Below are 25,938 nucleotides of genomic sequence, written 5' to 3'. Positions count from 1 at the left end.
GGTGTCAACGGGTCGGGTTTGGTTCAGACCCAAGTGATGAAATCAGACTTGGACTCAATTTTTGGGTATGGTATCGGGTTCGAACCCAAGTCTAATCGGACCCATCATAAGAAAAACCATACCCGGACCTGATAAGAACTGCATGAACTAGACCTGGTCCATACCTCATAAAACAATTTTTTTTTTTACATTGAAAAATTGCGGGTCTTAATCGGAACTCGGGTCAGGCCCGGGTCTAGTATAAAATTTCACACACTACACTTGGGTCCATGTATTAATTGGACCTTTGGGTCCGAACCCGAGTCTCAATCAGGTCTTCTTATTTATCACCATACCCGGACCCTATAGGGTTTGGTACAGGTCGGTTCCGTGTAAACCCGACCCATTTCCACCCTAATCCGTATCCATGTGACGTAGGATTTATCCAACAAGTTTAACCCGTTTTTCACAAAACCCCGACCCTAGCTCACTTTTCTAGAACCAGATATGGTTCCGGTTTGACCACGATTCGATCCACTCTAGAGAAACCGGATATATCTTATAGAATCGGAAGAACGGCATCATCTCGAAAAAATCCGAGTCTCGAGTCATCCATTTTGAAGGCATTTTCTCTTCGGTTCCCTTAATTTTTCAAAGCCCCCGTCTCTTGAACTCTCTTTCCCACGCCCCCGCTAAACCCTACTCTCTCTCTGAGAACAATGGCTGCTATGTTGGTGGGTGCTCTCCTCTTCTTCTTCCCTTCGTCTTTGTTTTCTTCTCGTTCGTCTCTGATGGTGGTGTCTGAGAAATCTCTCTCATTGCTTTTCTGTTTGGTGTTGGTGGTGCAGCAACCCCAGATCATCCTGCTGAAGGAAGGCACCGATACATCGCAGGGGAAGGCGCAGCTGATCAGCAACATCAACGCCTGCACGGTCGTGGTGGATGCCGTCCGCACGACGCTCGGGCCGAGGGGCATGGACAAGCTCATCCACGACGACAAGGGTAACACCACCATCTCCAACGACGGCGCCACCATCATGAAGCTTCTTGACATCGTCCACCCCGCCGCGAAGATCCTCGTCGACATCGCCAAATCTCAGGATTCAGAGGCAACCCATCTTCTCCCTTTCTCCAATTTCATCGTTTTCTCTGTCTACCCACCGTGATTTCTATGTTTGTTTCGGTTATTCCTTTAACTGCCTTCTCGTCCCGATCGAATCCATGTTTTTAGTTCGGAAAATCGGCGTTTCTTCGTTCTCCTCCCTTGTTGCTTGTTTTTTGGAAATGCTTGGCATAATCATGAATCATGATGCAACTGTCCCGTTTTAGGTAGTGATATTATGATCAGAGTTTGCAAACAAGGAAGTCAAGAAATGCTATTCAGTAGCTCATTGGGATCAAAAGTGTGCAATATTTGTTCTTTCATGGAGAGCCTCTTTATTGAAGATGGGAATGCTGGTGGCGTGTATGATAAAGGAAAATTTGGGTTTCCAGTCTTTTATGTAATCAACATGGTCCTGAGAAGATGGCTTGTTGATCTATTTATGTAATTGTGAAGCAGCCATTATTCACCTGAGACTTAATTCTCTTATCTTGGGAATGGGCAATTAGCTAAAACCTATTTGGGCGCGACATGTGGACAGAGGATGAGAATGGTCACACTGAATCCCTTTATAGATTCATATATAGCAAAGGTAGTGTGCTCCATGTCATTGACCAAAACTCTAGCCAAGAATCTGAGAGTTTCATTTAATATTTTCTCTTGCTTTAGCCATTTAACTTCATTTATTTGATGATCCCACAACGGGCCTGCTCATATGGTTAGTGCGATACATGATTTTCCATGCTCACCCGGACATCCCATGTTCGATTCCCTGTGTGCACACCCATGCGGTAAAGCTAAAGGGAACACCTTCCTTGTGGGGAAGGGGGCTAGTAGCCGGGGTTTTCTGCCCAACAAGGGGCCGATCCAAAGTGCTACAAAACCCATGGATCTGTCTGACACTTTGGCAGGTTTTGCCATCATAAAAAAACTTCATTTATTTCATTTTAGGTAGAAAGTTTTCACTCATGATCTTCTTTCTTCTCGAGATTTTGTCCATCATTTTCAGTGCATTTGGTATCTGGCTGGTGCATCAATGGCTCTGCTTTATGATTTTTTTTTCATGTTCATTATTGTTCATTAATATGAAAGTTGTACAGCATATGAGTGAAATAGTTTAGTTTGATTGCGTGGACTTTTATTGCCATGTTGAGGTTCAGATCTGCTCCATATTCTTGCAGGGGCAGTGGAAACAATGTGATGTAACAAGTTGTTTGTAACTCCTGATGTTTTTGTAGGTCTTTATTTTTTAACAGTTAATTCAGTGCCTTACTGCTTTTAAGTAATTAACATGTTAAAAACTTGGGTCTGGTGAGAATTCGGTTGCCTTTGAGTGTGTCTTACATAACCTATTTCTCAAAGCTTTGCAAACATGACCTAGGAATTATTCACATTTGTAGGCAGCATATCAACTATCTGAGACAATGTTGTTAAGCTATCTCATTCTGAATAATGGCTTTTGATATGTTGCTCATGTCCTTTAATTTGGTTTATTCTCCATGTCGGTAACAAGGGTTACTATTCAGCTTGTAAGTTATTAATGTTTGGAATCCCCAAGTGCTTCACCCATGTCATCACCATTAGAAAAGAGCAATAATGTCAAGACACACCACTTTCTGCTTAGCTTTTGTTTCCACTCCTTGTTAAATAGTCAACCATATCTGCAGCCCATCCTCATGTCCTTTCTTTAGGACAGTTTTTTGCCTTATGTGGCACAAATGGTTTCCTACTCCTTAACTCATCTATTGATAATTTATCAATCATGGACTTGGAATTACTATGGCTTTGAAGAGTTATCCCCACTGGCTTTTCCACTTATACTTTTGGAATGTTCTACTTTGTTCCTTTTTTTTATTGCATTGTGACTAGAGTTTGTTTGTTAACTGCATGAAAGACTCCAATTTCAGGTGGATTTGGAATTATTTTGCATAAGAATTTTTTACCATTGCATTGGCCAAGCTATTCTTTTGTAGTATTGCTATTCAACTCAGGTCTGTGGCTTATGATTTACCTTTTGTTATTGATTTCAGGTTGGTGATGGAACAACTACCGTCGTTCTTCTTGCGGGAGAGTTTCTAAAGGAGGCAAAGCCTTTCATTGAGGATGGTGTACATCCTCAAAATCTCATACGCAGTTATCGCACTGCTTGCAATTTGGTAAATTTGACATTCTCGTTTAGGACCTTTTTGTTGGATGAGGACTCCAAGCTATCTTTCTAAACTCAATGATGTGCTGACTTTCCTTGCAGGCAAATAACAAAATCAAAGAGCTTTCTGTGAGTATAGAGGGAAAAAGCCTTGAAGAAAAACGGAGTTTATTGGCAAAATGTGCTGCAACAACTCTATCTTCAAAGTTGATTGGTGGTGAAAAGGAGTTTTTTGCCTCCATGGTTGTGGATGCTGTAATGGCAATCGGAAATGATGATAGACTAAGCATGATTGGTATTAAAAAGGTACTTTTTCTCATATTTGTTTGTAAAGAATTTGTCATTATGCTATGAGAAGAGCTTTGTTTAGGTGAGTTGTAAGATCTTGTTTATTGAATGGGCTCTGGGAGTTGTTTATCACATACTCAATTTAACAATATTTGGCTTTTTACTTCTAAAGTTGAGCTTCATCTGTTTCTGGTTTGCAGATCCATTTTGGTAGTTAAAAATACAATCATAGGACCTTAATGAATTCCAAAACTAAACCTTTGTCCCTCTGCCTTTTGTTTGGTCATTGGACTTAAAATCTAAATAGATTTGAAAGAAAAACCACAAGGAGCATGACAGTTTGAGACTTATAAAGGTCTAAGATATGAGGATCTGGTGGCTTAACCCCCCCCCCCCCCCCCCCCAAAAAAAAAAAAAAAGGTCGTGAGGACAAAACTTAAAAAATCGAAGTGATTAACATAGTGTGTATCTGATTTAGCGTAATAATACAATTATGTATCCTGATTATCCTGAAATGGCTTGGCAAAAATGGGAATAGCACCTACAGAATGTGAGTTTTGTTGGTTTAAAGTGTTTTGGAACATGGGATAGTACAGAATTTATGATAAGTAGCTATATATATAATTTTTTTTCTTGACAGTATCAAAGGCTAAAGACTGATGTTTTTCTTGCTACTTGTAACAGATGGTATAGAGTGTAATGATCCTATTTGATATTCTCTGTCAGTTTAATACAACAATTTGCATTAGTAGAGACATAATTGTGGCATCATTCAAATTACTTGATTCATTAATATCGGTTAATGATGTAATAATTTAATGAAATACTTTGTAAAGCTAATGCTAGGGATTTCTCACTTCTGCTATCTTGCTGGTACTTAACCACTAGTTGGATCTCTCTCTCTCTCTATCACACACATACACATGTGAAGAACCAAGAGCCTTCGATCACAAACAAAATGTCCACCAAAAATCAAGATGGACAAGCACAAAAGTGGCCACTATGGGCACAGAAAAAGAAGTCTTAAATATTAAAAAATATTATTTTATTGATCCACTAATTATGCAAGAATCATACTTTACAAAGAGGGGGTTCACCCTTATATATACAAGCAAAGCATGCCCATATAATCGTTGAAGCTAGTCCAATGGCTAAATTTCTAGCCATTGAACTAGCTCCAATGGCGAGTCAACTGTGTGTTGACCAAGATAAAAAGATACAAAAAATAAAGAAAAATAAAGAAAAATAAAGAAAATAAAAATTATAAAAGGTATTTATTTTATATTCAATACATACATATGTATATGTATATACGTATAAAAATATGTATACATATATAGGTATATATATATTATATACATTATATGTATGTACAATTTAACACCCCCTCTCAAACTTATAGTAGAATGATCGAAAGTTTGCTAAGGAAGTGAAATCTAGGAATAGAGAGAGGTTTGGTGAAAAAATCTGCCAATTGGTACTCCGATGTGACATAAGGCAGATTAATGATGCCTTGAAGATATTCTTCTCGAATATAGTGACAATCCATTTCAATGTGCTTTGTTCTCTCATGAAACATATAATTACTGACGATTTATGTAACATGGACTCTTCTAACAAGGCACCACACCTGCACCCTGGTGGGTGCTACACTTGGACACAACTTCCTTTGTGTTAGGTAAATTCAACCACACTTAGGTCTATTCAACCACACTGAGGTCTATTTCTATCTAAAAATAGATTCAGTTAACCCTAATCAAGTCTATTTTTATCTATATTATAAATACATAAATGCACACAAATACATGTAGTGTTAACTTAAAACTGTTAAAAATTATATATATCATCCCCACACCCCTGTACTCAAGTTTTTCAAAGTGCAGCATCGCCGCACTCGCACCCGCACCTATGTGACATAGCAGGCGATGCATATGGCAATCATATTATCACAACACATCATTGCAGCTCCTTTTATTTGAATTTTCATATTAGCTAGCAGTCTTTTCAGCAATACCTTTTTCATCGTAGTAGTTGCCATTGCTCGATATTCTGCTTTCATTGATTAAATAAAGACTTTTTGTTGATTTTTGTACCTTTAGGATATCAAAGATTCATCTAGAAAAACACAAAGACCCGTGGTTGAGTGTTTATTATTGGGATCACTTCCCTAATCTACATCAATATAAGCAATTAAATCTAATGCAAACGAAGAAGACATAAAAAAGCCTCTAGAAATAGAAGTTGTAATATATCTAATGATTCACATAATTGCCCCATGTAAACAAATGTAGGATCCTGCTGAAATTGACTAGCTGTGTAGACAATGTGAGCTATATGTCAGGTATAGTAATTGACAAATAAGAGAGTGCTCCAATTAGGTCTCGATCGGGTGTTGGATCTTCAAGGGGTTCCCCATTATTAATTTTCATTTTGACATTAGTGACCTCGAGAGTATCAACTCTTTTATCATATGTGATTCTAGATCTGAGAATAATATCATAATCAAATTTAGACTCAGATAATAAGTACCCTTTAGGGGAATAAGGGAATAAGCAACCTCAATCCCTAGAAACTATCTTGAAAAAACTCAAATTAGTCATTTCAAAATTAATTTTAAGAATCCTTTTAATATTTTCAACTCCCTGTCTGTCTCCTCTAGTAATAATCATGTCATTTACATAGATGAGTAAAATGAAAATACCAACATCAGTTTTCTTAACAAACAGTGTGTCAGTCAAGCAAGATCTAAAACCAAAATCAAGCATAACTCTACTAAATCTATCATACCAAGCTTTTGATGCTTGTTTCAAGCCATAAGTGCCTTTCTTAGGCGAAGAGCCCTTCCCTTCAAGAATGCTCATCCTCCATGTACACTTCTTCAACAAGATCCCTATTAACAAAAATATTTTTAACTTCCATTTGATATATGATACAATTTCTAAAAGATGCAACTGCTATAAGGGTTCTGATAGTAATTATCGATCAACAAGAGCAAAGGTTTCTTCATAATCTATGCTATATCCTTATAAATACCCTTTGACTACTAACCTAACCTTATACCTATCAAGGGTCCTATTACTCTTGGTTTTTACCTTGTACACTCACCTTCCTATGGGTTTCTTTCCTTGTGGAAGATTTTGAAGAGTCTAAGTTTGAGCATTTTTTAATGTCTCTAATTCTACTTTCATTGCATTTACCCATTCAGAGTTTTCTTTGACTTGGGCATATGATCACACTTTGTATTTAGAAGAAAAGGAATCGTATCATACACATTTTTTGGGGGCTTTGATATTTCAGAGGATCTCCTAGTTTGCAATTCATCTTCACTTCCAATCTTTGAATACTTTTCTAGTGCACATGGAGGTTTTTGGACCCTACTTCTAGTGTATTACATGTAGGTTTGATCACCATGGGATTGCTCTTCAAGAGGTTACACATCTCTTGATTTATTGACATTCTCAAGATCACACTTACAATCACAATAATTAATATCATGCTTTGAAACCAAATCAAGTGGAAAAGAATACTCAGTTACTTCCTTAGATTTGTCATTGTTAAAGAATTTTTCTTTTTTAAAAACTGCCACATTTCTTAAAATATATATTTTTCCATTCTTAGAATCATAACACTTATAACATTTTTGGTTGTTAGCATTTCCAAGGAAAGCACAAGGAATAGCCCTAAGTGAAAACTTGTCATTTTTGTTGGTTAAGACAACATTTGCAACAAAGACTCTTAATGTAGAATAATCGAGGTAAAAGGTTTTTCAATAAGAGAGATGTTTTGTAATGATGAAGATGACATTCTGTTTATAAGGTGCACAACGGTTAAAGCGGCTTCAGCCTAACAAACCTTTGGAATATGATTGACAATAAGTAAAGTTCTTATGGTTTCTACAATGTGCCTGTGTTTTCTTGTGGGCAAAATCTTTGATGTGTAATGCAATGCATCACATTATTAATTTATTTTTATTGTATGAAACACTTTCTTGCTCACACATGCCACTTAGTTGTGGATATCTAGAACTGCTGTGACTGTAGTTCGAAGATCATGTTCAACATGATTTGAATGTATGTGAATAGAAGTGCTTGTATGACACACCGTTATATGCACACACACCACCTAGTTGTGGATATTTAGGACAATTATGATTGTAGTTCGGAGATCTTGCTGAGCATGATTTGAATGTTTGAGAATAAAAGTGTTTTTTTTATATGGTTCAGGAGATCATGCTCATCATGATTTTAGATAGCGGAATATAGAGTGTGGCTGCTGCAAGTAATTGTTTGAGCATGCATTGTGTGGAATGTATGTTGCATAAATCGATATGTTTGACATGACCATATTGAATGCTAGTGTCAAATAATAAGTGTGCGAAACTTGTCAGGTATGTAAAGTATGTATCATGAGTGTATACTTTAAAATAAATAAATCATTGTGTGAACACGAATACGTGTTAATGCATATCCTGTTTGTATCGACAGTGAAAACATTTGGCACACTTGAGTTAATACGACATTCATATAGAATATCAAGATTTGGGGTCATGTGAAACGATGCACTAGAATTGAGAAGCCAAGGAGACTTACCAAGGGTGGAGTAAGATGAGATCACAACTCTAGTTGAAGAAGATGATCCTCTAAGAAGTGGTTGAAGTGCTTTCACCAATTGTGATAAGGACATAGCTCTAATAGATAAATCTTATAGTAAGTTGTTTACATCCTTAGTCTTTTGAGGTGATCCGACTGAAACCGCATTCTTTTTCTATCTTCTCTTTAACTTGAGACACATGTTTAATGTGTTCCAATTCATGATAATAGTGACAAATAATTTTCTTTTTGTTGTCATAGTCATTGCCTTGTCTCTAAAAATGAGGTGGTTTGCATGTTCAAGTATAGATTCTTGGCCTAGAAACAACCAACATGGATTCTTCATCATTTTTGAGTTAGTGCTTCTTCAACCTATTATAGTTATTTTTTTTATTGTATCAACAATAGAGAGAACTTTTCCTCTATGTAAGAGATCCAACTTGGTGGCTTCAAATTCGGGCCTTAATCCATTTACAAATTGATAAAAGTGCTCCATATCTATTTGCTTTTGCCGAAGCTCAATATCCAAATGACAATCCAAGTTTGGTTCAAGAAGAACAAACTCTTCTCAAAGTTCAGATAATGCATTGTAGTACTCCCTAATGCTTTTGTTACCTTGGGTCATGGTTTGAATTTTATCTTGTAAATTGCACACATGTGCAATATCTTTAAGGAAATACATATTTTTGAGGTATTCCCAAACATTATTAGCATGTTCAATTTTCGTAAGAGTAAAGCATTTCTTGATGTCAACACTCTTGATGTCAACACTATTAATAAGTCAAGATATAATCTTAGCATGTCCCATTCGCCATTCTTTTAATTTTCTCTCATAATCGGATGTGACCTTAGTTCTTTCTTTATCTAAAAGTGCAAATTTCTTCTCGTTCTCCACCTTAGTGATTATTAGTTTAGGCTCCGAATCAGATTCATCCATTAATCTCCACACTCCCTTTCCCTAAATATGATACTTCATAATTGAAGTCCTAAGTTTGATGGGCATGATGGGGATACTTTCCTTGTCTTTCATGTTTACAAAGAAGAGAGAGAGAGAGAGAGAGAGAGAGAGAGAGAGAGAGAGAGAGAGAGAGAGAGAGAGAGAGAGAGAGAGAGAGAGAGCACGGGCACCACACAGCGAACACTTTGACGAGGATCTACAAACACCCAAATAAAAAGTCAAGCCAACTTCAAAGAGTGATACACAAGCATACGAAGACGTGGATGCCAATCACCAATGAACAAGAGCACCCTTGCTCTGATACCATGTGAAGAACCAAGAGCCTTCAATCACGAACAAAATGTCCACCAAAAATCAAAATGGACAAGCACAAAAGTGGCCACTATGGGCACACTCACAAAACCCATAAAGGGCACACACAAAGAAGACTCAAATATTATTTTATTGATCCATTCAAGTGTACATGAAGCATACTTTACAAAGAGGTGGTTCACCCCTATATATACAAGCAAATGAAGCCCATATAGCTGTTGGAGCTAGTCCAATGGCTAGATTTCTAGCCGTTTGATGGCTAGTCAATAGTGTGTTGACCACGATAAAAAAATACAAAAAAATAAAAAATAAACTAAAAGTTACAAAAGGTATTTATTTTATATACAATATATATATATATATATATTATACAATTTAACAACACACACAAATGTTTAGCTGTGACTGTTGAAGCGGGCTAGGTCCATGGCATACACAGCCTTGCTTTCCTTGTCACCTTAAGTGGGTAACTTCAGGTGAGTGTATGAAGCCATTAGCCAATTTTTTTATACAAGCAAAGGAAGCCCATATAGCCGTTGGAGCTAGTCAACTGCGTGTTGACCACGATAAAAAAATACAGGAAAAAAAACTAAAAGTTACAAAAGGTATTTATTTTATATACAATACATATATGTACAATTTAACAACACACACATGCACACACAAATGTTTAGCTGTGACTGTTGAAGCAGGCTAGGTCCATGACATACACACCCTTGCTTTCCTTGTCACCTTAAGTGGGTAACTTCAGGTGAGTGTATGAAGCCATTAGCCAATTTTTTTATTTTTCTCTGTAGGTCCCAGGAGGAACAATGCGTGACTCTTTTCTTGTAAAAGGTGTTGCTTTCAAAAAGACATTTTCTTATGCTGGATTTGAACAGCAACCAAAGAAGTTTTTGAATCCCAAGATACTTTTGTTGAATATTGAGTTAGAGCTGAAGTCAGAGAAGGAGAATGCAGAAGTGAGGTAGTGTCAATAAAACTCACAATTGAAATTTATTTTATTGAACTTGGAAATGTGCAATGTTGATTTTGCTGCTGTTTGCAGACTCTCAGATCCGCTGCAATATCAGTCAATTGTTGATGCTGAGTGGAATATCATATATGACAAATTGGACAAATGTGTTAAAAGTGGCGCAAAGATTGTGCTTTCAAGATTGGCTATTGGTGATTTAGCAACACAGGTATCTTTCACTGTCGTGCAAAGTATGCTATTCATATTATGTCAAATCAAGATTTAATGTGTTGTTTATTTTGCAGTATTTTGCTGATCGAGATATTTTTTGTGCTGGTCGTGTAACTGAAGAAGATCTGCAACGTGTTGCTGCAGCAACTGGTGGAACCGTGCAGACAACTGTGAACAACATTGTTAATGAGGTCTTCTTCTTCCACTTTTGATCTCTTTAGGTCTGAAAATAATACTTGCTGGGTGTAAATATTTAGTATTCATCTCCATTTTATGTTGTTACTGGTAAAACTTCATATTTTTGGTGTTTTGCACATGAACAAGCTGCCTACATTAATTGATCAGGTTCTATGCATTGTCCATTAGGTCCTTGGCTCCTGCGAGGTATTTGAGGAACAACAAGTTGGAAATGAAAGGTTCAATATTTTCAGTGGATGTCCTTCTGGTCAAACAGCAACAATTGTTCTACGTGGTGGAGCAGATCAGGTTTTAGACATTATCTTATATCTTTGCTTCATGACTGAAAGTGTTCAGTCATTAAATTTTATGTGTTGAAATAAATGGAGACAGCATGGTTATGGCTAGGGCTGGTAAACAAACCGAGAAACTCGTGGCTCGGCTTGGTTCCGCTCGTCCCAAACTCGTTCATGTTCGGTTCGTTTGGATGGCAAGCCGAACATGAGCTCGCTCGTTATATATAGCCGAGTTGAGCATGAACAAGAGGTGTTCATCTTGTCTCGGCTCGGCTCATATAAGCTCGTTTAGATAGCTTATTTAGAATCTATTGCACTATAAACATCAAAAAAGCATGTTAGCTCAACTTGGTGGTCGGGCGTTCTTGCATGTAACAGGCTGGGAGTTCCAATCCCACTATGAACCCTTTAAAAAGTGACTTTTATTTAGGCGATCCATTTCGGACTTGGCTCGTTTGACTTGGGCCTATACGAGTTGAGCTCGGCACGCACAAGCCATACTTGCCGAGTCTGAACACTATATGGTTGTAAACGAGCCGAGACCGAACAACCCTTGTTCGGTTCATTCGGATTGTTTACCAGCCCTAGTTATGGCTTTCTATGGTCAGAGGCATGTTTCATGGAGAGGGTCATGAAGAGTTGCTTGGACGAAAGATCTTGATCGTTAATAGCCTTAGTTATCAAAAAGTTCCATAGTGTCTGATTTGTTCAACAAGAAACTGATCATATTCTCTCATGTCTTTGATAACAGTGTCCTTGACATACACACACACACACACAATCTATTGTACCTACAATCTAGTTGGAATCTCACAATGCAAGTCATTTTTACTCAATCTGACCTTGCAGAAGTGTTCAGCTTGGTTGATTTAGTGGGAATCAACCCTTGGATCATGTTTTTTTGATAAAAAATCATGTTTTTTTAGTAAGAAAAAATTGGTGCATTTCCAGCCGTTGATTTTTGCATCGCTAGACAAAAGTTAAAAACTGTACACATGTTGGATTCTGGCATTCCGAAAGCCGGTTCCTGCAAAATGGAGTATGTAAATCACATCTATGGCATTAAATTTACCAAGAAAAAAGAACAGGGTTTTGCTAAGTTGATTGTGGGTACAATCATTTGTAGCATATATATATATATATATATTTATATTTATGTATGTATGGCTAATCTAACTCCAATGCTTTATATTAAAGTTAGCAGTGTTTAAGTGATTCAAATGACCAAAACACCCTAAAACAATGGTTTTGTTTGAAAAATATATAGTTTTAAGGTAGTTTAGGTCTTTTGTTTTGGAGAAAAAAAGAAAAGTCAAACAAATCTTTTGAAAACTTATTAAAGTGTGTCATGTAATTTTAGTTTGAAAAGTGAAACAATGTGCTTGTGTAGGTCTATGACATAAGAATGAAATCAAGTATAGTATGATGTGTCCTTTGATCTGATATCTAATTAAAATGCATGCACGTTTGTTTTTTAAACTTTGCTGCATTGCCAGTTTTTGATATCTGTTTGTTGGAGTTCTTGAACGATAGGAATAATGCTATCTATTTCAGTTCATCGAAGAAGCGGAGAGGAGCCTTCATGATGCTATAATGATTGTCAGAAGAGCTCTGAAGAATTCCACTGTTGTGGCCGGTGGTGGTGCCATTGATGTACTTTTCTTTCTCTTGATCACAATTTCTTATGCTGCTGGCCTAGTGAAGGATTCTGTTAGTTATTCCTTGCTTAGTGTGTTCTATTATTTTGGTAGATGGAGGTCAGTAGGTACTTGAGGCAACATGCACGTACAATAGCTGGGAAATCACAGCTTTTTATAAACTCGTATGCCAAAGCACTTGAGGTTGGTATTTTTCTTTTTCTGGACATTTTTTGCTTAATTACATTTAGTGATACGAAATACTTCTTGCCTATGTCACGTGGAAACTTCACTTAGTGCGTGCCATGTGTGAACAGGACACAGACTCCACAACACTTTATGGAAAGAGCCAAATTCTTATATAGGATGCAAACTAGTGTCTTTAACTCCGTTTCTGGCTTTTTTATTATATCGACCCTCTATTGTGTAGTTTTTTTTCTTATAGTATTTGTCACTGATTTTATGCTTTTCAGTTTTTATCTTGGATCTGTTATTTAATGTTTATTAATCACAATGAATTATAATTGCTGTTCGAGAATTTGCACTTTTAAGGCAGCATTGATGCTTTATTGCTTTATATTGTGAATTTTTGGGCACTACTGTAATACCGTAGCTTATGGTGGTACACACTTGATTTACATAGATCTAAGCACCAAAAGTAAAACCTAACCATTTGATCCTGTTTAGCATGTTCTATTTATTAATTTCATGTGCTAAAGTTGACTCGAATATGATGTTTTATACCATTTTTAAACCACTCTTATTTTCATGCATTGTGAGCCATTGATTTTCACCATCTTAAAAATGGAATCTTATGGTGTATTAGATATGATAAAAACCTTCTAATATAGTAACACATATGTATGGTTGGATTTACCATTTGGTGGCTATATCTATACAAACAAAAGTATGTACCACCGGATGCTATCATGATACAGAACCACCATATATGTATGTGACATGGATTTTTGGATTCATTTGAGGAAATGCTGATCCAGCTGTTGATTGTGACTGAAATGCCTTATTTCGCAAGTTTTATGTCATTTTACTTGATCCAACTGAACAATCAAGACTTTCATTTTCCTTTTCTTTTTCTTTGATTTCATCTTTATTTTCTTTCAACTATTGCAGATTATCCCACGACAGTTATGCGATAATGCTGGCTTTGATGCAACTGATGTGCTAAACAAGCTCAGACAGAAGCATGCACTATCATCTGGTTCTTACATCATTCCACATTTGATTGGTTTTCTCTTCAAGAAGAAAAGATTATCTGACATGGTGTTGCCTGACACAGGTGATGGTGCGCTTTATGGGGTCGACATAAACACTGGTGGAATTGCAGATTCATTTGCAAATTTTGTGTGGGAACCTTCAGTTGTCAAGGTAGTTCAGTCCACATGACTGGTTTGGCTTCTTTCTCACTAGTTTCTCTCATCTGTTGGTGAACTAAAATCAGTTTCTGCTTCTTTCTCACTAATTTCTCTCATCTGTTGATGAACTAAAATCAAACAATATCCTATTGCAGATCAATGCTATAAATGCTGCTACAGAGGCAGCTTGTCTTATACTTGGTGTGGACGAGACTGTGAAAAACCCAAAGGTAATTTGCTAGATCTTGTAGAAAATAATTAGAGATTTTTGCATCAATAAGTTCAAAGAAACAGTTGCTGCTCTTTTTTTCAATGATGATAGCTTGCTGCGGAATATGTTCTGCAGCACTTAACAAAGTCTGAGATATTTTGGAATTAACCAAAAGGTAGAGCAGGTTCTGGGTCAAAATTGCCACATTGTTGACAAATGACAGATGATCCTTCGTGGAGCTTGTTTTTCAAGCATAAAAAAACAGCACAATCTTTTTCTTAATTATATATGTGATCTTGTTTGTTCTTGATGTTTTGGATCTTTGTTGGGCAATTCATGCTCATTTGATTGTTCTGCTGCAGTCGGAGAGTGCCCAAGGTGAGGCTGCTGCAAATGCAATGGCTGGTCGAGGTGGAGCTGCCTTCCGTGGCCGTGGCCGAGGCATGAGAAGGCGATGATTTTCAGAACCTGCGCAGAAGTCTATGGTTTTGCTGTCAACTTTTTGTGAGGAAGAATTTTGTATTAGAGGTTGGATCCATTGAGCTGCTCAAAACCTTGTATTCTTTAGTTCAGAGTTTTGATGTTTGCTTCTGGTTTTGTGGCATTCTAAAAGGTTATGCGAGTTGTTGTTCAAGTCCTTTTTAAAAAGATAATTCTTAAACTTCTATTATCTTTTTTTTTTTTTGGTTTTGATGATTGCTCCTCTAAAATGCATACGAAACATGAATGGCTGAGCTTGGGGATTGCTGCTGCATTGGACTTCTGCATCTTTGTTTAAGGCTCTGTTTGGGAGCTGGTGTCGCAGGGGAGATGGGAGTCTAGAGGAAATTGGGTGATGAGAGTGGAGTTGTCAACTACATTATTTTTAGGATGTAGTTGAAATGGGGATATGTGAGGCCATCTCCACTCCATCTTCATTTCTATCTCCCAAACCAGGGCTACCAGACAGCAGGAGTATTGGGATTCAATGAATCCTTATTTCCCTTCTCATCCCCATGGACCCCATCTCAAGTACTGCTCCCAAACAGATCCCAACTTCTTTTTCCTCGTCTCTTAATTCCTTTTGAATGTACTCAGTGAGAAACTTATAAAACAGTAATGTTTGGATAAAAGGAATGTTTTTTGTTGAAGGGTGATATGTTGAGTTTTGATAACTTATCATTTAACTGGGTGTAATTGCGTTTGTGGCCGCCAATTAACTAAATGCTTGGATCTGGTTTTTGGCTTTTCACATTTGTCCCGGAAAAAAATGAATTGATACCTGATTGCATTGTAGAACATCTCATGAGGGCAAATGGTTAACTGGGCCCAAGCTTTACGAAGAAGCTTTTTCCAACCATACTTAAATCTGACCTGGGACCTGGTTAGACTACACAATCCAACCCGGTTTACATCCCTGAGGATGTCTCAAGGATCTGTTTATGCACTAGAGGAAAACTAAGGCACTGTACAAGAAGTTTCGCAACACATCGTTACAGATGATTACCATCAGATTGTACTCGTAAGATCTGAGTTGCCCTTTTATGATATCACTATAGGGTAGACTCTACACAGTGCATGGAATCGATGATAATGGTTATAATTGTTTAAACTTGGGGAACCATTGGATTTGATTTTTGAGCCGTACTTTGATGTTGTGAATTATATTCATTAGTTAAAATGAATAGACTCAATTTTGGGTTGCCAATTTAACCCACATCCATTAAAGTGGTTCAAGTCAAAGCTTCACTCATATTTCCCTAAAAAAAGGTCCTACAATTACCTTTCTTCCCCATCCATTTGGATCTTGATCCTATCAAGCCAGAACTCTGTTAGAAAGTTTTTAAATTTACGTGCCACGTGGCAAAGATTATGTGGGAATTCCTTTTTTTTGAGAATCTAAATTGGCGTCATTTTCAAGTGGAGATTTTGTCAGCTTGTAGAAAAGCTTTAGCTTAAAGGAAAATGGGTCCTGGGGTCAAAATCAGTAAGAACCGTTTTCTTGTTTTATTTTTTCTTTAATTATTTTAAATTTTCTCCTGAGCATATATTTTGCTATTTTTATTTTCCTGAGTTATAATATTTTTTAATTACGAATGTGCTTGGTGACAAAGAATAACGGATGTAGAGCTGCTTACAAGTGATGCAAGAGCTGCTTACCATGAAAAACCGAAACTCTCCACCTCATTAGGGGAAGGAAATGTAAACCTTAATGGGATCTTCAAACCTAAAGCTAATCCAAACTCTATGAACTATCTGGTTCACTCAAACATGAGAGAGAGAGAGAGAGAGAGAGAGAGAGAGAGAGAGAGAGAGAGAGAGAGAGAGAGAGAGAGATCACAACTAAATGTATGTATGTATTACCTCTCATTTCCAAACTCCAAAAGTTGAGCAAATGTATGTATTGCCTCTCTTTTCCAGTTTGTGGCCAATGTAATACCTGTCAGGACAAGTGTTTGTAGACCAACTCCAGTGATCATCCCACTCCATATCCCCTGCATAGGAAATTTGTTGTGAATCATGCTTTGGAGATGGAAGGATTTGTTTACGGGGCTTTGTTATCGAAGGATTATGCAATTCAACAATGTAGTTATTGTATACATCCTACCTCTACTCCAAGGTTCATTTTAGAGCCCAAGAAGAAGCCAAGAGGAAGTCCAACAATGTAATAGCAACCCAGGTTAATGTAGGCTACCAACCATTGCCAACCTGCTCCAACAGCAACACCTGAAAAACAATGATATGATATGAGTCAATTTATGCTGTCAACAAGATCGAGTCTGCATTTTTTACTGTCATCATTTCAAGCTCTATGAGAAGGGTGTGTTACTGACCTGATAGCAGTGGTTGAACACTGTTGAGGAGCACGGTGAAGGCGAACACCACTGCAAGGTGAGAGATAACCTCTTGTACCTCCTTACTGTTTGTAAAAGGGATTGCATACACATTTCTTAGAATCAAAACAAGTGCCATGAATGCGATTCCAATGGTTGCTGCAGATACCACAACTACCAAAATTGAGAACTTTGCTGCTCTTGGTCTTCCTGCACCAAGCTCATTGGAGATCCTCACACTGAAAAATTTTCAACCACAACAAATCAAATGATTGCTCTTCATGTTTGTTAGTTCTAAAAAGAGATGACCCTTAGGTTTCAACTTACCTAATTGCTGCATTGAATCCCAGGAATGTCATGATTTCTCACCCACTGAGATTTATGCTGTAAATCAACAATTGCAAAAAAAGTATTAATCTGTTAGTGGTTAGTCAGATTAAGAATTATGGGCATGGTCTTCTGTTCAGCTCAATTACCATACAGAAATGGCTGCTACTGCTACTTCGGCGTTCTTCAAGCAGCCAGCCAATACAACTAAGAGCATGTAGTACCAGAACTCTAAGCTGCAGAGCACACACAGCAAAGATGTGTAATAGGGAATTCTGGGTAATGCTGCTGTCCTGATAAAGTGATACAGTAAGTCATTCGTGAAGCATCCATATATGTTCAGAGAGCTATATACAGATCTATATCATTGAACAAACACAAATTGGTTTAGTTTTCAGTTACCAGAGCATGATGGCTGAAGCAATTGAAAGCCTAGCAAAGGCACCAAGACCGTGAAAAGCACCCCAGGTAAAACCTGTCCAAGCTCCGGGCAGTACCCCATTAGTATGCAAGCAAACTGCCCCAATACCACAATCCACCATGAGATGTTTAGCGAAGCTGCTGCACCAGGCAAGCCCCACTTGAATTTCACTATGAACAACCAGCTCAGAAAGATGTGGAAAAGCATTGCTACTCCTGATATCCATGTCATGGTCATGACCTTGCTCTGTGACTGCAAGAATTTCTGTAAAGGAAAGTTGAAGCGATAAGCGAAGAGTTGTGGTATCATGTAAAGAGCAAATCTTGCTGCCATCCTTGCTATGTCTTCCTCCTCACCGAAGAATCGAAGAATGTGGTATGCAAATATGTAGAAGGGAAGCAGGAACACACAAGTGGTGTTGAGTATGACCCATGAACGCTGCATGTATACACCAGGCATACGGAGCTGGTTTGCTCCATAGGCATGCCCACAGAGTGTCTCCAATGCACTGCCCATTCCTATTTGTAAATTGAAATTGAGACTAGTTCAGTACATGCTCTATAAGAAAGCGACCTTGCACGGGGCTGAATTTGCAGCGGGATGAAGACTTTGCAGTTACCCTCGAAATCACCAGGGAGTCCAAACTCTCAACCCTTTCTTTTATTTCAATGCTTTAGTAACCACAATTACTTTTTATCTATCTATGTATGTTTGTATGTTTTCATACTGCATTTATAGACTAAAAAGGGTTCAAGTTTTGGGACACAACCCTGGGAGAAATCCCTTCATCCCCTAAGAGACATGTCTCTTGTATTGTGACTATTGGAATGACCTCCAACAGTCACATATAGCCAGACAATCATACACCTTCCACTTGACCATAAGGGACTTCCTGTGTTTATATGCTTGTTCTTAATAGGAATCTTGCATACACACTTTTCGAGTAATCTTTATTCACCCTGTGTTTATATGCTTGTTCTCAATCAGAACCTTACATACACACTTCCTAAGTAATTTTTACTCATTTACCACTTAGACATATGTGAGTCCCATCCGACTTACATGTCTAGTGAAAACATCCTCAGTGGCTGCCTTGGTTAGCGGGTCTGCTACCATGTCACTTGAAGGAACATAGTTCACTGCTATTTCATTTTTCCTTATGTTTGTATTAGTCTTATAGCAGCTTTATTGTCACAATATAATGGAACTGAATCTTTTGGAATGCCCAATTTTAACTCATTTAATAATTGATTTATCTACACACCAAATGTGGCTGCCATATTACAGGCAATATACCAGTGGCGGAGCCAGGGGTGGGCATGGGTGGGCAGTCGCCCACCCCAGAATTTGAAACCGAAAAAGAAAAAATATTGTGCCTCCAGCGATATTTTGTAATGAAACAAAGAATCTGATTTTAACTCTTGTATGCTAATGCCTACCACTATGTGTGTTTTAATTTGTCTGGTGTGTGACAAACAGAAAATAAGTGTATGTTTACTTTTAATCCAGCAATTAATCTGTTCTGGATATTATCGTCCGTGGTGTGTTGTCATTTAGATGCCGTTTGTTTTAGGTGGCGAGCACTCACCCAGGACAGCAATCAGCGAGTGGTGCTGACACGTTTATGTCTTCCCGTGGCAGCGATATCACATACACCCTAAGCTTCCACCTAATCTTGACCTGCGTCTGTCACTCCCCGAGTTCGAATCTGCATTCAACCGGGTTCTGGATTGTGCGTTTTAAGCTTTAGAAGCTGCTTTCGGAAAGCAACGTAATGTTCTGGTTTCTTGCTATTTATTTGAGCTGAATGTATGCAAGACTGATCTCAAATGATTTGAGTATATTGTGATAAATATTGCTGATTTTTTTTACATTGATAACCAATCGATTTCAATATAATTCAAAGGCTTATTTAAGTTTTATCTCTTAGACAATGCCTCCAACGAAATTTTTTTGGCTCCGCCATTGATCCGAATAAATGGATCGTCCTTCAAGACCATAGCATTGTCCCCGAGACCCGAGGTCTGCCCACCCAACGAAAAACGCCTGGCTCCGCCACTGCAATATACTCAGCTTTCTGGGTATGTTATGCCACACATCCTTGTTTCTTGCATGATCATGCAATTGCCCCACCTCCTAACATAAATACATAACCAGAGGTGAACTTTGGTTCATCTCTATCACCAACAAAGTCAGTATCTGAGTATCCTATGAGCTTTAAACTATTTGACTGATAGCATAGCTTAAGTTCCTTAGTTTCCTTTAGATATCGAAAAATTCTCTTCACTGCTTCCCAGTGAGAGAGCACGAGATTACATTGATCTCTACTTACTAGATTTACAACAAAGCTTAAGTCAGGTCTAGTACAAAGCATTGCATACATCAGGCTTCCAATTGCCTGAGCATAGGGAACATTCAATTTTACTTGTCCATCCTTTGGATAATCATTCTTACTTAGCTTTTGGCCTTTTACTACAGGAATACCTTTTTCCTGAGTACTTTCCATTCTAAATTGCTTTAAGATGTGGACAAGATATTTTCCTTGACTCAGACATAGCAATCTTGATTTTCTATCTCTGTGGATTTTAATTCCAAGGATATACGAAGCTTCACCCGTATTCTTCATTTCAAATCGATAACTTAACCATGATTTAGTCATATTTATCATGTCTATGTTATTTCCTGTAATTAATATATCATCAACATAGAGGGATAACACAATAAACTTACTCTCACTTTTCTTGGCATATACACAGTGATCCAGACTATTTGCCTCATAACCCAATTTGGTTATAGCATTATGAAAAGTCAAATACCACTGTCATGGTGACTGCTTAAGTCCATACAAAAATTTGTTTAACTTATATACTTTATCTTCTTGACCTTTAATTTCAAAACCTTCTGGTTGCTGCATAAAAATAATTTTATTTAATTCACCATTTAAGAAGGCCATTTTCAAATCCATTTGATATAAGTCAAGATCAAAATAAACTACCAATCCCAAAATAATGCGAATAGATACCAGTTTGACTACAAGAGAGTAAGTTTCTTCATAATCAATCCCTTCTCGTTGAATATAGCCTTTTGCTACTAATCTTTCCTTGAATCTATCAATAGATCCATTTGCCTTGAGTTTTTTCTTGAGAACCCACTTGCTACCAATTGCCCTATATCCATTAGTCAAGGTAGCTAGTTCTCAAACTCCATTCTTTTTTATGGAGTCCAACTCATCTTTCATTACTTTCTTTCAGAGTTCAGACTCATTAGAAGCAATTGCATCTTCAAAACTCAAGTTATCAAGAGTTTCATCCAAATCTATGGAATAACATAATTTCTCACTCAAGAATGTATAATAACTATTCAAATACGATAGAAGAATTCTTGTTCTTTTCTGTTCAGTTACTGATTGTGAAGTTTGTTTATTATTCACAACTGGATTGTTATGCTCTAACTCTTGAATGGGTATCCAAGAATCATTTATGATATCCATAAAGACATCATTATCTTCAGGATAAAAAATGCTTTCTTGAGTTTTCAAGAATTCTACCTCTCTAATCTCTATAAATCTTTTTTCAGGATTATATAGTCGATATCCCTTTGATTCCTTTGGATATCCCATGAAGATGCATTTGATAGTTTTACTATCTAACTTGTCTCTCATTTGATTAAGAATCAACACATGAGAAGGTAACCCCCACTTCCGTAAATGACTCAAGTTTAGCTTCCTACCAGTCCATAATTCATGAGGAGTAAGCTCTACAACTTTAGAAGGAACCTTATTCAGGATATACATGGCAGTGCAAATTACTTCTCCCTAGAATTTCTTGAGAAGATTTGCATTTGCCAACATGGATTTTATCATATCCATTAAGGTTATATTCTTTCGTTCTTCTACATCATTCTGTTGTGGCATATAAGGCATCGTTGTATGAGGAGTTATATTAATATCAATGCAGGTCTTAAACTCATCAGAGTTATATTCACCTCCTCTATCAGATCTGTTAACCTGGATTTTTCTTCTTAGTAATCCTTCAACTTCATGTTTGTATGCCTTAAACTTTTCTAGATCTTCTGATTTATTAGAAATTAGGTATATTTATCCATACCTAAAGTAATCATCTATAAATGTGATGAAATATGATTTTCTTTCATGTGTTTCTATGGTTAAAGGTCCATAAATATCTGTGTACCAGAACTAACAAATCACATGACCTACTTTTCTTATAAAAAAGTTTTCTTGTCATTTTTTCTGATATACATGGTTCACATTTTTTAAATTCTAAATTTTTAAGGGAATGTAACAATCCCATGCGAATTATTCTTTTTATTTTATTGACACTTACATGCCCTAATCTTAAATTCCATAAATATGCATCAACATTAAATGCACAATCAATATAACCAGAAATATTCATTGTATTACTTATAGAAGGAGTTATATTAAGACAAAAAAGATCATGGTCAGAATTATAGCGACCCTTGAGCTTCACTTTTTCATCTTTCTCAATAGTGACCTTGTCACCCCGAAAGTGAATTTCGAAGCCCTTTTTAGCAAAATCTCCCACTACTAAAACATTTCTTCTCATGGAAGGTACATAAAGTATATTTGTTAGTAGGAGACTGGTTCCTTCTATATGAAGCCTATAGGTCCCTATCCCGACCACATCACTATAGGTGTTATTGATCATATACATCTTATGATCTCTAGGATTCAACTCCTTCATTTTCACAAGTCATTCATTTGTCTTAGACACATGTCGTGTCACCCTTGAATCTATCCACCACCCTGGGGCATTACTATCTGCGATCAATGATTCAGATACACTGCATACTATTTTTCGTTCTCTATTTACTTGCTTTCCTGGAGTCTCTTTCTTGGTTCTATTTGGGCAATTATTCTTGAAATGCCCAACTTTTCCATAAGAGACACATACTCTCCTGATTGCAGTCTTGGAGTTTTTGGTTTGCACTAGATGCTTCTTGTTGAATTTATTCTTCTTAAACTTCTTAAAGAATGCGCCTTTAGGCTTGAACTTATGAGAATTTGCTGGAAAGGATTCTTGAGTATTCATAACTTCTTCATTTTTGTCTTTTGACATGTGCTCTTGCTCAAGAGCTAATTGCAGAGGGAGCTCTGTTAAAGTAAGGCTTTTCTGGTTCAACCTCATGGCAATCAACACCATCTTCCATGTTGGAGGAAGACTATTTAATATGGTGGAGTTTTGCATGCGCTTGAAAATATCATTTCCTGCTATGGCTAAGTCTTTAGCCATTACCAACATTCGATTCACATGATCGACCACGTTTTCTGACTCTTTCATCCTGCAAGAGTTGTACTGCTCTAGAAGAAGTTGAATGTGGGTCTTTTTCCTGACTTCTTTCATCATTCTTTTCGCAGTGTCAAAATCTTCAAATACTCAGATGAGGTCATCTTGCATAAATGTTAGAAGAGTTGCTCGAGCAAGTTGATCGTCTTCAATAAACTTGTTATGAGCTTTGTTCTCTTCTTCAATCGATTTATCAATTAATGAAGATTTCGTATTGTTCTATACATATAGGGTCATGTCATAAGTCAATAGATATTCCATTTTTCTTCTCCACATTCCAAAATTTGTCCCATTAAGTTTTTCGATTTTGGATAACTCAGCCATGACTATTCAATTTGCCATTTTCCTAATTATAAACAAATATTAGAATTAATAAAGTATATTCCAACTAATATTTATAAATATAACTAATTTATCATGTAATACGATCTTTAAGTATGCAAGAAACTCATAAAAATTGCTAAATTTAAGCACTTTTGACAAAAATAAGTAATAGGTGGTTTTTCTGAAACTCAGAAATACTTTTTTATAATTTTTAGAAAGGCAGAAACCTTTTTAAGCAAAACTGGAAACATAAACCTCAAAAAGAATTTTTTTGAGTTAAACAGAAAGGTTCGACCCTCTTTCTGTAATTCAGAAAAGATCAGTGTCTTTTATAATTATGATTTTTTTTCTGAGTTTAACAGAAAAGAAAGAAATCAATTTTCTGTAATTTCAGAAAAGTTGGTTGTAGTTTTCTGAAATTATAATAAATTTCAAGTTTAATATGAAATTTTGTTTTTTTTATTAAACCTTATATGTAAAATGAAAGGGGAACCCGATTAGGGTTCCCTTTTGTAAAAAAAAAATCCGAGGAAGAAGAGGGAGCCCGTCGGTGCTGGAATCTTTGACAAGGGTTCCTTCGGTCTGCTCAGGTAAGGCTCTACTTTTCCCCCTTCTGCTTCCTCTTTTTCATTTTTTTCTCTGCCATTGTAGACAGATCAAGGTCACAGCTCAATACGCTCACCTCTGACGACTTCTTTTGGTTTGTCTAGTGTCGCACACGGACGTCGAGCTCTCGTCGGTGCCCCTGGGGCTCACGATCGGTCAATCCCTCTGCTGGAATGCCTACAACGATGCACCCAATCGTCGATCTCTCGTCGGTGCCCCTGAGGCTCAAGGCCGGCCAGTTCCTCTACTGAAATACCTACGACGAGTCGGAGGCCCCGCTCCTCCCTCAGAGAATCGACTGCCTCCGACGAAGTAGCGAACTCCTCCTCGGCGCCTGCACGATTCTCGAAGGGCTGGGGAGAACCCGGCCTTTGCCTGACGCTGCAGACGGCCCATCCGATGGTTGCACATATCATCCGGCTTCCTGCCGACTGTAGGACGCTACAGGGGACTCGACAATCATCGCACGACACCTTCATCAATGAGGGTTTCTCTAAGGGCTAGAAAAAAAATGGCCTATCTGTCACTGCAGGCAGCCTATCCGACACACTTCCTGTCAACAACGACCCTCCAAAATCCAGCGCCCAATCCGGCCTCAGACCTAAAGGTATTTTTTTTTTTTAAGAATTCAGCCGATGCCCCTTTAGGGGCTTCCCTTTCGATTTGTGCCCCTCAGAATAGAGAGAGGAAAGGAAGAACATAACCTTCTTCCTCTTCTTTTTTTTTCTTATGTAAATCGGGAACACGCTTGGTTCGTCGATTTGTCTGAAAATAAAAAATTGACCTTTAGTTTTGTTTTGATTTTATCATTATTTATGCGCTTTTTCTGGCGATGAGTCACTACCGTTTACCAGCGTTCAATTTCTGCATCAAGACCCTCACACGCACATGGGACTTTCGGCGGCACTTTCAAATGTTTTTATCAAACCTTGCTCTGATACCAATGTAAGGAAGCGACCTTGCATGTCACCGAATTTGCAGCAGGATGAAGACTTCGCAGTTATGCTTGAAATCGCCAGAGAGTTCGAACTCTCAACCCTTTCTTTTATTTCAATGCTTTAGTAACCACAGTTACTTTCTGTCTATCTATGTATGTTCGTATGTTTTCATACTGTATTTATAGACTGAAAATGGTTCAAGTTTTGGGACACAACCTTGGGAGAAATCGCTTCATCCCTCAAAAGACATGTCTCTTGTATTGTGATGGTTGGATTGACCTCAAAGAGTCACTTGTGGTCACACGGTCTTACATGCTCGACTGACAACAACCATGTTTTCAGTGGAGACCGCATGGCGAAAACTTGAGTAATGGCACCTAGTAAGTATTGAGCAATGAAAGTGAAACTGGCAGGTCCTGCTAGGTACCATAGTTTCTGGCTCTCGGCCGCATAGAGAGAGAAGAACTGCTTTGTTGTAGTGATTTCGTCTTCATCAGAGCATTCTAGGTGAGGTCTGTAGCAGACTCATCTTGTGATGCCATTCTGCCTCAAAACACTTTTGAGAGTTCTCTCCTGTGTTAAGGCAACAAGGTATGGAGCCTATGGGGTTTATTTAAATCATTTTTTGGTGGGAACAAATGAAAGGTACACGGTTAGCCAAACAGGCCAAGGGAAAACTAGAACTATGCATGTTAAATTACTGAAATACCCTTTAATGGAGTTTTGACTGATGCAATTTAGGATATCAATGGGTCAGTTTTGACCCGGATCCGATCGATACTAAACCCTATAGGGTTAGGGTTTGTTGATAAATAAGGTCCGATTAGAAACCGGGTTGGATCTAAAAGATCCAATTAATATATGGATCTGGCTATGGTCTGTGAAATTTCATACCAAACCCAAGTCCGACTAAGATCCACAAATTTTC

At 37.5% G+C, this 25,938-nt stretch overlaps 1 protein-coding gene and 1 pseudogene across 1 annotated transcript; one reads left to right on the top strand and one right to left on the bottom strand.

The window, feature by feature from the left end:
• Positions 1–633: 633 nt before the first annotated feature.
• On the top strand, positions 634–14,915 carry LOC149817691 (T-complex protein 1 subunit eta). Its single transcript, XM_089984790.1, has 14 exons — positions 634–713; positions 828–1,088; positions 3,112–3,237; positions 3,330–3,533; positions 10,172–10,341; positions 10,423–10,558; positions 10,635–10,751; positions 10,927–11,046; positions 12,588–12,686; positions 12,785–12,874; positions 13,802–13,889; positions 13,968–14,056; positions 14,199–14,273; positions 14,617–14,915. The coding sequence occupies exons 1-14, from the start codon at positions 699–701 to the stop codon at positions 14,710–14,712; spliced, it is 1,686 nt and encodes a 561-aa protein (XP_089840916.1). The 5' UTR covers positions 634–698; the 3' UTR covers positions 14,713–14,915.
• Positions 14,916–16,593: 1,678 nt separating this feature from the next.
• Positions 16,594–25,448, bottom strand: LOC149817690 (protein DETOXIFICATION 33-like; annotated as a pseudogene).
• Positions 25,449–25,938: the final 490 nt, after the last annotated feature.

The sequence above is a fragment of the Nuphar pumila genome, chromosome 13 (assembly GCF_984573655.1).
Source record: "Nuphar pumila chromosome 13, dmNupPumi1.hap1.1, whole genome shotgun sequence".
Lineage (NCBI taxonomy): Eukaryota > Viridiplantae > Streptophyta > Magnoliopsida > Nymphaeales > Nymphaeaceae > Nuphar > Nuphar pumila.
The sequence above is the reverse complement of the archived record's forward strand: the minus strand, read 5'-3'. Positions and strand labels throughout refer to the sequence as shown.